Source organism: Hippocampus guttulatus, chromosome 20 (assembly GCF_054856545.1).
Source record: "Hippocampus guttulatus isolate MCC_2025c chromosome 20, RoL_Hgut_1.0, whole genome shotgun sequence".
NCBI lineage: Eukaryota > Metazoa > Chordata > Actinopteri > Syngnathiformes > Syngnathidae > Hippocampus > Hippocampus guttulatus.
This window is the reverse complement of record NC_141280.1, coordinates 5339216-5353247: the sequence shown is the minus strand read 5'-3', so window position 1 is coordinate 5353247 and position 14032 is coordinate 5339216. Positions and strand designations below refer to the sequence as shown.

Sequence of the window (14032 nt, the reverse complement as noted above, 5' to 3'; positions counted from 1 at the left end):
GGAGGCGTCTCGCTTCCGTCACGTCTTGCAGGTGGCACTGCGCAGGTAAGTCAACCACTCCCAACAAGGCAGAAGTTGTATTGGAGCTTATGCAGACTTAATAAAGTGGGCTGTGAGTGTCACTCAACACAGTACACATGGAATGACACATCCCATCTTTATACGCAAAGGTGGAACTACTACTTCCTGTCCATCAGTCAGCAGGTGACTTCCCACAAAGCTAGCAGTCTCGTGTCAGGACCGGTTCTTCCATGCCACCCGGCGGAAATCGTGTGTGTGTGTGTGTGTGTGTACGTACGACTAGGCCAAAAACTCACTCCACATTGGACCGCTTTCGAATTCAAATCCAAACTGTCACCGAGTTCCACCTGCCTGCACGGACCGTTAAAGAGCGGACACATTCAGACAAAAGCCACGACTCCACTCTTCCTCTGGCAACAATCCCGATGACACTTAACACCATCCGAAGGGATTGTGTTGTGTCAACGGTGTGCCTGTATACATTTACATGGTGAAGAAAGAATGAAAAGCACATACGGTAGAGCCTTTAGGACACAAATTGCCTGAGAATAAAAAACAGTATTGTTCGTAAATAAACACTTTTTACCTTCAGGGATTCTTGCTCAGTGTTTAAACACTGTCATCTGTGACCGCTTTGTAGGGGCCAGCTGGATGTAATTTGTAATTTGGGGCCCCTACAGGTGTTCGAGGTGCCACCACCCGACTCAGCGGGGAGCCAAAGCACCCCTCACCCGCTGAACAACACGCTTCTCGCGCTGAAATTTCACACGTCCGGGGAGTGCTGGCCGATCGTGGTCCAGGTTCAGGACTCGGTTGAGGCGGGAATTGCGATTTCAAACCAAATCACGTCAAGAAAAGTATTGTCAAGTAGAAAGTACAAGTAACTGGGTTCTAAATGAATCATTAGCAGTTTACACCTCCGCCTAGAGAAATACTTGACATGAGCTAATATTTACGCTTCGGGTTGCCGCCTTTAAATGGGAGCCTGAGGCCCGCTGGTTCCCGGCTGTTTCGCACCTCCAAGGGGTGCACCATAACAATGTCAGAGGCCGCTCTTGATGAGGCTGAAGCATCTTTTGCCATTAAAAGTCACACCCTGTCGCTTGTTTTGTCAGCTTTGGGCGTGCGAGGTTAAAACTGGGGGTCGGACCCAAGGGGCTCCAGGTGGTAGGGGCGAGAAGACGATGGAGGTATGGAAACCAAAAAAATAACAAACTTCAGACGGACAAGATGCCTCATTGTTTAATGTGCACATTGTGGTTATCAGATTTCTGGAAACTTCAGTACCAAATAGAATTGGACTTCCAGAAACGTGTGCTCGGAAAGAATGAACAAAAATATTTATGACAGAAAAAAAAACAGGTCGCAAGGCCGACAAAGGACAACAAAATGTACAATACAAAACCCGTGACTAACAACAACAAAAAAACTTGCAAAGGTAAGCGAAGACAACTTGGCAGAATCAGAAAACGGAGAATATGATGAGACGTCTAGAATAATTCGGCTCTTGAAAGCAGAGCTGTGACAAGGCGAATTTTCCAACAGAAATATTAAGACAGAGAACTTCTTAAATAGTCGGCTTGATTACATGAACATTAAGTGTGTACCCGGAGGAGAAGCCCTCCTCTGTCACCTGCTGGAGATACACAAGAACAGAACATGACGGTGATAAATATGGTCTAAAATTCTCATAAAATTGTATCTATATTAATGGATGCAAAAGCTAAATATTGCTCCTTATATTTACAAAATATAGAGCTTTACTGTTTTATATTTCCTACATGAATGACATCCCAGTGTTAGAACTCGTTCAAGGGATTCAAGTAAGTGTGTGTTGTGCAATCCTGCCCCCTACTGCAGGAATGGACGCAAAACAATTCAGGCCAAGTTAGTCAACAAATGTTGACTTACAAGTTGATTTACAGATCTTGATGCTAAAATGTCAAAGCTGGCACATAATGCTGTGTGAGTGAATTTATGCACTTAATCATCAGGGAGGAAATATATAGGCCCTGATATTGGCTGGCTGAAGACAGCTGGGATAGGCTCCAGCACGCCCCGCGACTCTTGTGAGGATAAAGCGGATGAGAAAATGGATGGATGGATGGAAAATAGCAAAAATGCCCCTTTTACGATTAAATTAGTAAATAATATAGTATATATAATAAAGAAGGCTCGGCCGGTGTATGTGTGAGGTGTCAGCAGTTTGACAGAATCTCCTGACAGCTTTTGTAGACTTCAACCAAGCAGTTCAGCCTTGGCCTTGAGCTCTGGAAAACAAAACAAACAAAATCCAAATTAAATATGATCAGTGTTAATGATTAGAAACTGATCAATTCTTACCTGAAACAATGGCACCACGCTTGACACATCATCAGGAGCTGAGGGGTCCTTCAGCAGTATGCAAAGGTAGTAGATGATTTGATGCTGTAATAAAACAGACACTTCAGCTTTGTGTTGCATGAAGCACAAAATGTGACAAAATCTCTTGTCTATGTTTTTAATCACCATATAAATGGCTTCGTTGATGACCACATCCTTGACTTGGCTCATCTCAATGAAGGTGCTCGTCTCCCGTCCCGACGCATAGCTGGAGGATACCTGGATGCCCAAAGAGCCGATAACGAGCACCGACTCGTGGTCCACCTTCACCAAGTGAATATGCAGCATCATTCCCAACAGGGTGAGCAGGATGGCTCCAGTCAGCACAGCTGTGTTCTACATGTAGAGGGGAGATGGTGGGTGCATTTATCCTAATTTTCACACAGATATTGGTACTGTATTGAGCGAGACCAATGTAATGGGACTGACACTTCAGTTATATTACAATGCTCCCCGTGAATACCGAGCTCTTATGCGGCGACAAAAACCCATAAGAATTGTCATCTCCCCCAAAAAAGGTATAACATTTGCAATAGATCCTACAACATGGATAGCAGGCCATCATTTTCGATAAGACGGTAGTTTGAGGATAGGAAACTCCTTCGCCCACTTCAACATAGTTCCTTGCACCAAGAGAGTGAGAGTACAGAAGAGAGAGGAAATATGAGTTCAGGGATTCTACTAATGATAAGCGAGGCAATTTCTGGAGACGATTTTGTGATGATAATAGTTAAATGTTACTTTATTACTTACTGCTGTGATGAAGAACACGGCATAGGCAGCTAGCCAAACGGCGCAAGTGTATCCCATCACCTTGCCGATGGACATTTTGGGCGAGCTGACAGTAAACTCCCAGCAAAAGCTGCAGTGCTTTTGACAGTCCAGAGATATCGGGTTGCCATAAATATCAGTATAGGCTTCATCTTCCATTTTCACCAAAGAAATAACACAATTAGGACTGAAATGAGGCGGTTACCGTCAAGCTACAATTGACAACCAAGGTCATCAGGAGTAAACGAATGTTTCATTTTACCACCAAAATGGGCTAAGGCAAGCGAAAACAACTTTTACGATTGTTAATATAGACTGATTGTTGTTAAAATGCCAGGCAGGACGACATTACGACATTTTATTGACAAATAAAGGCGACTGATAGGGAAAGACTGGCCGAGCGTCTGATATTTGTTGTTCACACCAAGACATCCCTACTACGCCGGAACGACTATTAATATTGTACAATTAGGTATTTTTTATTAATTACTTCACCAAGCGGTGACAAACAATAAATAAAAATATGAATATGTAATGAATCGAAATGTAATTGGAAATAGACGACAAGCTACGTTACAAGATAACATAAATAATTATATCGGTGTACGCTGGGTCTTGTAGGAAGCTACCACGCATGATAGCTGAAAACACAAAGCATTGTGGGAATAACTGTAAACGGTGTTTAAATGCAAATTAAATATTACCCGTTCAGAAAAAAACGACTCAAACCAAGACGAATAACTACTAGCATAAAATAAAATATTCTCAATTTCACAACAATGACTCAAACACGGTGATTGTTTGAGCCTAGCATCAATCCTGCTCTCCTACATTTCCCAGTATGCATTGCGCCCTGTCTGACTTCTCAACCCTGGATAAAAACAAGCTGATCAGCTGATGTAAAAGCAACATCTTCTCCTCCCGGGGTCTGACACAGCAATTCAACTTTATCGCCGAGGTTAGTGCGTGGCACCGGGGCGCTATGCTACGTTATTATTAGCCAGCGCACACTTTTTAAACTGTGTCGAGCTGGCAGTTTTGTCAAGTCGAGTCATTCGTCGTCGGCTGGGACTGGTAACCGCCGCGAGGTCAGCCGATTGACACGGAGGTTGTTGTTTTCCTACATAATTACTGCTAATTATTATTAATGCAATATTCTCCAAGCGTATGAATAACAATGGTCACAGTAGACGTCGTTTAGCAACTTGGCATCAACCCATTTAGTTATTAACGAGTTAAAAAGATGTTGGAACATTTTTTGATCAACATCTAAGCACACCTTTATGGATATACTGTATTTGACTACTTTTTGAAACTGTTGTTTTGATTAAGGTGCTCACGTTACACACAGTAGAATTTGGTGTTATTTGTTGCATACTTGTAAGGTTGCCTGAGTAATCATTTCTGTTAGCCACTTGACCAAGAGAGCACCCGAAGAAAGGATTAAACAAACATAAATGGATAAAACACGCAGGAGATTCTGATTCGAAGCTATGAGAAGAGTGCATGAAAACCGGACAAAAGTCATTATTGTAGTGCTAATTTAGATCATTAGAGCTATTTTCTCGGTCTGAGGAATTGTGCCAAGGTGTGCTGATAGTCGAGTGTAGTCCTCCATTATCAACGATGAGTAGTCAAAGTCCCGCCGAAGATAAAACCACGAATACACCACTCGTCTGCCAAGAGAGTTACGCATGCGGTGGGTCGGACGAGGCCTCCTTCGAATGTGACGAGTGCAGCAGCCTTCAATGCGCCCGCTGCGAGATGGAGCTCCACCGGCAGGAACGTATGAGGAACCACGACCGGGTTCGCATTGCCCCGGGCCACGTCCCCTTCTGCGACTCGTGCAAAGGGGACGGCGGCGGCGGTGGCTCGGTCACGGCCGGGCGGGTGCGAGCGGCCGTCCGCTGCCAGGGATGCAAAATAAACCTGTGCTTGGACTGCCAGAAACGCACCCATAGCGGTGGGAACAAGAGGAAGCATCCTCTCACCCTGTACCCCCAGGCCAAAAGTGCCCAAGAGAACAGCGTGAGCTCCGGCGAGTCTGAGCTGGACATCATTAAAGAGCAGCTAGACAAAGTGTGCAGTTTCCTGTTGGTGGACGAAAAAGAGGAAATGCAGGTGAGTTCCTCGACATTCCTCTATTGTTTGATGTGGAGGGAGGGACTAATCTTAGGAGCTTTTTCAGGTGAGGAACGAGGAAGAGTTTGTGAACAGACTGGGATGTGACGCAGACGAGCTCCTCAAGGTGGTCTCCATTTTTGGCAACACCGGCGAGGGGAAGTCGCACACGCTGAACCACACCTTCTTTCTTGGAAGGGAAGTGTTCAAAACATCCCCGACACAGGAGTCTTGCACGTTGGGAGTGTGGGCTGCCATGGACCCGCTGCACCACGTGGTTGTCATTGACACGGAAGGACTCCTCGGAGCTGGTAAGATGCAAACATTTGTGACTTTGAAACCCACTTCTGGTTACGTCCACACGTATTTGGACAACTTCTGCCTTGCTACACCACCACAATGGATCAAGATGTGATTGAATTGTGAACTGTCAGATTTCATCGAGACTTTTCAAGCAATTTTCTTCCCACATTGCAAAACACTCGTGCAAGGAAGCGTAGGCAAAGTTCTGTATTTTATTTTATTTTTTGGGGGACTCAGGGTCTAGTCAAGGTCAGCGAACCCGCCTGCTCCTCAAAGTCTTGGCCATCTCGGATCTCGTCATTTATCGGACACGGGCTGACCGTCTCCGCGACGACCTTTTCAAATTCCTGGGCGACGCCTCAGAGGCCTACTTGAAGCACTTCGCCCGGGAGCTGAAGGCGACCACCACGCGCTGCGGCCTGGATGTCCCGCTGTCCACCCTGGGCCCTGCCGTCATCATCTTCCACGAGACTGTGCACACCAAACTCTTAGGATCAGGTAGAGTACCAAAAGGAGGCCCTCAACCAGAAACGCACGGCGTTGACTTTTTTTTGCAATCTGCAGACAAGCCGTCCGAGTCGGCAGACCGCCTCCTTCAAGAGCGCTTCAGGAAGCTGTCTGTGTTCCCCGAGGCCTTCAGCTCCATCCAGTACCGCGGGACTCGTACCTACAACCCACCCACTGACTTCATTGGCTTGCAGCGTAGCCTGGAGCAGCAGCTGGACAACAACGCCACACGCTCGCCCCGTTCCGCCGGCGTCATCTACAAGGCCTTGCGGGTCGGGCGACACCCGAGTTACCTCTGCCAAATGGGTGATGTCGCTATTGATGACCGCTTGATCTCTTCAGGCGCTGAGTGAGCGTTTCAGTGGCGATAGTCCTGATGAACACATCACCAGTAACTCCTTCTTCCCCGATGAGTACTTCACTTGCTCCTGCATCTGCCTGAGTTGTGGGTATGTACAGTACAGTTAGCTACTGTTTACGGCTACAGGCGTAGAGGAAAAAAACCCAAAAACAATATAGTGGACCTTAGGGCCTTTCCGAAAGATCACAAAAAACACAAACAGGTTCCATAGCAAAACAATGCGAAAGGTGAATTTGATCATCGTGAGCCATGAAGATGCTGGGGATTACCGAATGTCGTTTCATTTATGTTTTTAGTGCAAAAGATTTTAAAGGGAATGTTGATTTTTAGGTCAGGCTGTAAGAGAAGCATGAACCACCTGAAGGAGGGAGCAGCACACGAAGCCAAGCGCCAATGCCGCTACTCAGCGCAGTACGACAACCGCATCTACACGTGCAAGGTGAGCGTTCCATGTCACGCCGCGTTTAACGAGGACGCAAGCGACTACGTTTCTAAAACTTTCCAGGCCTGTTACGAGGGAGGGAAGGAGGTGATCGTGGTTCCCAAGACGACGGCCTCGTCCGACTCGCCATGGTTTGGTTTGGCCGTCTACGCCTGGTCTGGGTGAGTCACAGAAGGAAATTTGATGGGTTGGGTGTAATTGAAAGTGATTTTATACTGACAACGTACCAAACCACACAAACAAATCCAGTCAAGTCAGCGGCATTCGCTAGAGTTGGCGGATTTCCCCCTTGCCAGTACTTCTTGGATAAGAATGATTTTAAAGGCCACTACTCACTGCGGTCTTTTCTTTTTCATCCATATTTTCTTTTTTTAGATACGTCATCGAGTGTCCCAACTGTGGAGTGATTTATCGAAGCAGGCAGTACTGGTATGGAAACCAGGACCCGGTGGAAACGGTTGTCAGAACCGAGATCCAGCACATCTGGCCGGGGGTGAGGCCGTACTCAAGTCAATGTGTTCGCACATTTTGTTGGCCAGCGAGGACTTCTGCCTGCGACACTGATCACAGATCGTCCTCATTTCAGTCGGACGGCTTTCTGAAAGACAATCACAACGCCGCCCAGAGGCTGCTGGATGGAGTCAAGTACATCTCCCAGTCGGTGTCGGAGCTCAGCGTCAAGCCGGCCAAGGCGGTCACCTCCTGGCTCACCGACCAGATCGCTCCCACCTACTGGACGCCCAACTCTCTCATCCTGGTATGTACATTTTTTTTTCCTGGTGCATGCATTCAAACTTGAATTTCAAGCTCCCCCTAGCTAATTAACTCATTCACTCCCAAAGACGTTTTTAAACGTCTTTTCAGACTTGGTCCAGAATTGGCTGGTACTGAATGAGTTAATGTTGTTGTTTTTACATAAACGTCATGATTTTTCTTTCAGAAATGCCACAAATGTGCAGCGGACTTCCAAGCCAACGACACCAAGCACCATTGCCGGGCCTGCGGCGAAGGCTTCTGCGACGCCTGCTCCTCGAAAGCCCGCCCGGTCCCCGAGAGAGGCTGGGGGCTGGCACCCGTTCGAGTCTGCGACGGGTGCTTCCAGAACAGAGGAATATCCACCGGTATGCAAAAATGTTCCATCCTTTTTCACCGTGATGTACAGGAAGATGGCTGACGCGTGAGTGTCTGCTCCAGAGCTCCTGGATGCGGCCTTGGAGGAGGAAGGCGGCACCTTGATCGCAAGGAAAGTCGGGGAGGCTGTTCAGAACACCCTTGGCGCCGTCGTCGGCGCCATCGACATACCGCTCGGTGAGAAAAAAAAAAAGACAAAAACGAACGGCCAAGAAACTGAAACAAGTTGTTATCGGTGGAGTTCGGTTCCTATGGCGCACAACACGAACATGCGCGCAACAGTGCGTTTTCAACGTTTTTTTTTGTCATGCCGCTACAAAAGATCGTTGACCGCACGACCCCGAACCAACACGTAGCGATATCATAAACCCGAGACTTCTTGTATTCTAAACCTCCGTGTCTGCCAGGCCTGGTGAAGGAAGCCGCACGTCCCGCGTACTGGGTCCCAGACCAGGACATCCAGGCCTGCTGCGGCTGCCAGCGGGACTTCTCGGCCTCTCGCCTCTCCATCCACCACTGCCGCGCCTGCGGTCAGGGCGTGTGCAAAGACTGCTCGGAGGAGCGGCGTGCCGTCCCCTCCCGGGGTTGGGATCACCCGGTGAGGGTCTGCAGCGTATGCAGCCAGAAGTCCGGGGAACTCTAGCAGGACTTCAAAACCACGTGGACCACTTTTTTGTCTCTGGTTCTTCCAGTTGGGTTTTGGACGATATATTTTTTTGTTTTTAACTGTGGTCAGTCGATGAAATTTGCATATCATGAAAGGAACTTGAGAGAACGGAATCACGTTTTGGACAAATCGCTCTCGAAGATCGAGACTCTTGTTAGGACTATCACGTCGCCCCATCCTATGTCTTCCTATATTGCTTATCACGGTCTGAGAGAAGGGGCATTGACAAGCACACAGTCATCCGTAACCACAATTTAGTTGTCACAGTCCGTCGTAAGTTGGACTATTACACAGTATTAATATATGTTGGTAACCAACCTGCTGACTACTGTCCTTGCGTTTGGGCCTTTTTTTTTTTTTTTTTAAGTCAACCATCGTGGTTTATTGTTGGACTGTAAATGCATTCCAATATACAAAAAAATAAATTAAAAAATCCGTCCTATCCACGCTGACGCCACAAGCCTTTAGTTAGCTAGCTTTAAAAAGGCGGACATCAATCGAAAAGCCTTAATCGTGACAAAATCGAAATTGAAAACACAAACGTACACACAAATAACACCTTTTTGTTTACACCGTTGGATGAACTGATTCGCAAGATGACTTTGTTGAGGCTGGACCTTCAAAAATCTCACCACTCACGAGCGACATCGCACATGAAATGACTTGAAATTTTAGTGATCCAAACAAATACAAAGTGTGCTAGAAAAGAGTTCCAGGGCTGGTGTCAGTTCAGACACACACTACAAGTTTTGCCCTTTAGTGTGAGCCAGACGATCGACTAGCCTGAGTTTTTGCAGGCCAAGACGCCTGCTCACGCTGCCTGCCCTGATCATCTGAACGTGGCTGGCCGGAATGAACAGTGCTGTGACGGACCACCCTCCCTACTCACTTGACCTGGTGCTATGTGATTTATTTTTTTCCTCTTCAATGGGACCTTTTTTTTTTTTTTTTCCCCAAGCATGCTCGAAGGCGTGGCAGAGAAGACAGGGAAAGTGCAATGGACTCGCTTCGATTACATCGAAACTGGAAATTTATAATTTAGATTTGGAATATATTTTGACACTCTTCTGACATGCCCTTTTAAGTATTATTACTATTTTTTTTTTTTTTGGCAGGGACATGTCCTCAGTTCATCTGCCAAGGATACATTTGAATGCGAGAATGGCATTTCCTGAGTTTTCTGGGGTTTAATTTGATGAAAATGTGCTTTTTTTTTTAAAGAACAATTTAAGAATGTTAGACAAAGCGGGTTTTTTTTAAACACAAAACTGCAACGAAGTACTGTATGTAAATTTTAAAAAATGAACATGATACAAAGTTAAAGCAATGCTACAAGTGCACCATGCTCATGAATTAAACACCAAACATGTCACTTTATGTTTTGTCGTTTTTGATTTGCTCGCTCAAGCATACTTGGGTAAAAGTTTCCATCATTCTTCCTGTTATAAAATACAAAGATTGAGCTCTAGAACTACTGAAAATATAAGAAATAACTCTTAGTTTATTGCAGTGCAATTCAACACCATTGAAAACAGAAAAAGAACCATTTTTGAAATTCTTCGACATTCAATCAGACATCCTGTGACTCGGTCTCATCCGTGTTGTAGGGGAAGTGGTAGAGGTCTTTTTTGACAGCCATAAGCAGGCCTGGGACCCCCCTGCGGCCACCGAGGCCAGAGGAGAAGACCACGCTGGGGATGGCGTCATTGGCGGCCGGGTGGGGCGACGGGATGGTTCTCAGAAGGTGGCCGTCCCGCAGGCTCCAGCACCTCGTGTAGCAGTCCTGACCCACTGCAGGCAAAGAGAAGAATGTAATTGCAACGCCATGTAAAGTAGCCAAGTACAAATGCTAATATGCTATGGCTTTTTTTTTTTTTAACATACGTGTTTGCACATCATATTAAGTACAGAGTGTGGAGTAATTTTGTCCCCTACCAGCCAAAAGAAGCCCCTCAGGCTCACTGACATGAATGGGAAGGTGGGCATGCTCGTTGTAGTGGCCCCGGTATTGCTGTACTGGCTTCCTGGCCCGGATGTCCCAGAGCTTGATCTGACGTAGAGATCACAGAGTTGTGAAGTTCCTGTGGTCAAGGTGTGATGAATGTGCCATTCCTGACCTGGCCTGACATGTCCGCAGCAAGCAGGTAGTTTTCGTCACGCAGGATGCGCACCGACGTGACGGACGATTCTTGCCTAAAGCTCATCGCCTTGCTGCCTCTCAGCTCGCGTGCGTCGAGGCCGAAAATCTCTCCCGATCGGCAGCCATTGAACAGCAAGGGGACCTGTGTGGATTAGTTGTCATGTCAAAGTCAGGTACACGCATACAGACAATTTGGCCAAATTTAATGGCAACCCTTCACATTTGGTTGAGACGTCAATAGGCGTATGCCATCCAACAATCAAGTTTAAAAAGACACGCAAACTCACTCTAACACAAAACTGCTGAGCCAAAACGTCGCTGTTGACGCTGATAGTTTGTTTTTTGCCCGTGACGGCTTGTTGCAGGACCACCTTATGAGATAAACCTGCCAATAAACAAAAACAGTGAGACCATTAAATTCGACACATGTACACACATTGCTACAAAGTGTCATGGACAAAAAATAAATAAATACAAAGCTTTTTTTTTTTTTTTACACTGACCTACACTAAACCACTTGTCAAACTGCGGATGTAGACACCAGGCACAGCACCAGGCAGTGGGGATCTTAAAATTGCAATGCATCCCTGGCTGATCTGTGGACAGAAGGGGACACTTCATTAGGTACATATGCACATCCAATCAATGCAAAAAAAAAAAAATCTTTCTACTACAGCTCACTTGAAGTGTACCGAGAGCAATTTCATGATACTTCTCTTTATTTACTAGATAAACAAAGTAACGGGACTATGAGGTTTATCTCTTGCTATGACTCAGCGCAACTTTGACCCTGCTATAATGTACAATAAAAGTAGGTTCAATGACCGATTTAATATAATAATAATTGTAATTAAAAAGAAATAAATAAATGATGTCACTTGAGTCAGAGTTGCTGAATAGCGAAGCGGGAAGCAAAGTGACGTAGCCGGGCCTGTCCGCAACACCCACCAGGCACAGTCTAGAAAATTCAGGCTTCAGTTAAGGGGTACCGGGCTGAGGCAAAACATGAGCAAACAACAAATTTCATTCAACAAACACGGGTGGGCCTGCAACATATCCAACCGCGTCAAACGGGGTTTCACTGTACATCAAACATAAGGCAAAAGCATTATCAGAGGATACAACACATGAGAGTCCGGATCGCTGACCGAGGCCCAGCAGAGGGAATTCACCTGAAACACATGTAAGAAGGATTGAAAATGCAAAACATTGCTCAATACCATGTTTGTGACAGCTGAAAATACCCAAATGATACACAATCAATCTGATCCAATTCATAACAGGCAGCCACTCCAAAAAGCCAACTACTTTTGTAATAGCCACTGACAAGTCAAGTTTTACATTAAATATTCCCTTGAATATTTTCACCTTGCAGTTGGTGACGTAAGGGTTGTCACACGTTTCTACGGACAGAGACCCACTGTTACTGCTTTTGCTGAAGCTAATGTAGCCGTATTTGCAGCCCCCGTGGGACATGTCGCTGACGGTGAATACTTGCTCACACTTGGAGTCGGCCTGTGAGAGAATAACAATCAAATCCGCTTGACATTTTTTTTTCGAAGGGGGGGGGGGGGGGTTCATAGTGGGGAGCTTGCTTCGGCACCGACCACGATGGTCCTAATGTCGTCTGTGCTCTGGTGGTCCAGCTTTCGGCGTCTCATGGCGCTGATCCTACACTCGTGAACCCGTCTGAAAGTGCATTGTTGCCAGTGCCATCGGTGAATTGCAGATGAAACAAACGGAATGAGAATAATAATTTAATAAGAAATATGGCAGCAGCTCTGATCGCAAGCTGCAATTGGAGACTGCTGACCGCTAACAACCTCCGGCAATGGAGGTCACGCAGCACATCTTAGGTATAAATTACAACGCAGGGTAAAATCGGTTTTGCAAAAGCTTTCAAAGATCAACCATAAACTGACTATGGAGACCAACAGTACCTGCAGTAGGACATCTCAGATAGCAGCCCAAGGTGTCGATTCTGTAGAAGCAAGGAGGCATTGAGCCCTGCCCTCGGTGCTTTCTAGAAGCAAGATAACACATTTTGGCTTGTTGGATACACTCCATCTGAACGCAATGTACGTTCCATTACTTTTGTGGCCTTGCCATCCTCCGCAAGCATCCGAGCTCTCTCTTTCTCACGTTCCTTATCCTTCAGCTGCTCTCGGGTCAGAGGGTTGCAGTTGTTGTGACCCGGCAACAAGCGGAAGTATCGGTTCTTCTCCGGGTCAAAGTAGAAACCTGGCAGCTCTGATGACGAAAAAGGATCTCGATTTTTACTTGCAGTGTGTGTCTAGATTAAGTCAGGGATCAATCTTGCTTTTGGGGATACCTGGTACTGACCTGGCGCTGCGCTGCTGTTTGAGGAAGAAGAGCTGGCTTGGTTGTCAGATCTTATGGAAGAAGGCCCTGCATCACCATATCTGTTCCTTTGAACACAGCATTGGCATGACATTTTAAGAACTGAAATTTGCAGGCACAAAAAACAGCCCCACCTGTCGACCCGTGATGGTCTCCACTGTCTCGCCCGGTACCGTCCACGTCCACGGTGGCGAGTGTAACCTTGCTGTTCTCTCCGGTCTCGTTGGCCATCTTTCCAGTTCCACTTTTTCATCTTGGCACGTCAGTCCACCCTGAACGGATGCCACATTGTCTGTTTTGTTTTTGTTTTCATTCCATCTCACTACAACGTGTTCCAACGTGGAGGTCGCCAAAGTTTGCGGGTTGTCGTGATGCTGCGGCTAATTTAGCGGCAAAGTATAACATTCAAGTGGTGAGTTTCGTTTACCTGTTGGTAAATTGCATGACGTGTAGAAGAACTGGACGTTTTTGTAGTTTCAAATAATTTCCAAGCTTGGAAATCGAGCTTAAGCTTGGCGAGTGAGTTTCCGCCATTTGGTCCCGCCTTGAAATAATCGTCATTGGTTAATAGTTGACAACGGTACGTGACGTAGGGAGCTCTTATTGGCTGTTTGCTTTTATTGACAATAAAATCTAGTTTTTTTTAATTGTATTTTTGTACTACATGACTAATATTTAATTGATTAATTTGGCACGTTTTGAATAAATTGTATTATTCGGGTTTGATAGTGACTGGTCGCCATTGGTATATGGTGAACATAGTAAAGGACTTGGTAAGCTTTCATTGGCTATTTTCTCCATTGGTTTTTGCTTCAGTATATATAT

General features: G+C 46.0%; 3 protein-coding genes across 4 annotated transcripts; 1 reads left to right on the top strand and 2 right to left on the bottom strand.

Annotated features, from left to right (window-relative positions):
* Nucleotides 1-1241: 1241 nt before the first annotated feature.
* On the bottom strand, nt 1242-3761 carry LOC147187694 (phosphatidylinositol N-acetylglucosaminyltransferase subunit H-like). Its single transcript, XM_086100249.1, has 4 exons — nt 3157-3761; nt 2530-2739; nt 2365-2448; nt 1242-2291 (listed from the first exon to the last, which is right to left on the bottom strand). The coding sequence occupies exons 1-4, from the start codon at nt 3331-3333 to the stop codon at nt 2220-2222; spliced, it is 543 nt and encodes a 180-aa protein (XP_085956375.1). The 5' UTR covers nt 3334-3761; the 3' UTR covers nt 1242-2219.
* Nucleotides 3762-4003: 242 nt separating this feature from the next.
* On the top strand, nt 4004-10083 carry LOC147187693 (zinc finger FYVE domain-containing protein 1-like). The gene is made up of 12 exons (XM_086100246.1): nt 4004-5295; nt 5363-5606; nt 5836-6096; nt 6163-6377; nt 6448-6554; nt 6797-6905; nt 6972-7069; nt 7284-7401; nt 7495-7665; nt 7849-8029; nt 8103-8216; nt 8447-10083. The coding sequence occupies exons 1-12, from the start codon at nt 4801-4803 to the stop codon at nt 8680-8682; spliced, it is 2349 nt and encodes a 782-aa protein (XP_085956372.1). The 5' UTR covers nt 4004-4800; the 3' UTR covers nt 8683-10083.
* Nucleotides 10084-10189: 106 nt separating this feature from the next.
* On the bottom strand, nt 10190-13752 carry LOC147187692 (DDB1- and CUL4-associated factor 4-like). Of its 2 annotated transcripts, none has more exons than XM_086100247.1 (14): nt 13635-13752; nt 13342-13479; nt 13190-13275; nt 12939-13096; nt 12787-12869; nt 12454-12535; nt 12215-12361; nt 11969-12018; nt 11725-11804; nt 11350-11442; nt 11134-11231; nt 10824-10988; nt 10642-10756; nt 10190-10497 (listed from the first exon to the last, which is right to left on the bottom strand). In XM_086100247.1, the coding sequence occupies exons 2-14, from the start codon at nt 13458-13460 to the stop codon at nt 10277-10279; spliced, it is 1497 nt and encodes a 498-aa protein (XP_085956373.1). In that variant the 5' UTR covers nt 13461-13479; nt 13635-13752; the 3' UTR covers nt 10190-10276. The 2 variants fall into 2 exon arrangements, with proteins under 2 accessions (XP_085956373.1, XP_085956374.1); XM_086100248.1 differs by having other exon boundaries at nt 13190-13269.
* Between the last annotated feature and the right edge of the window lie 280 nt (nt 13753-14032).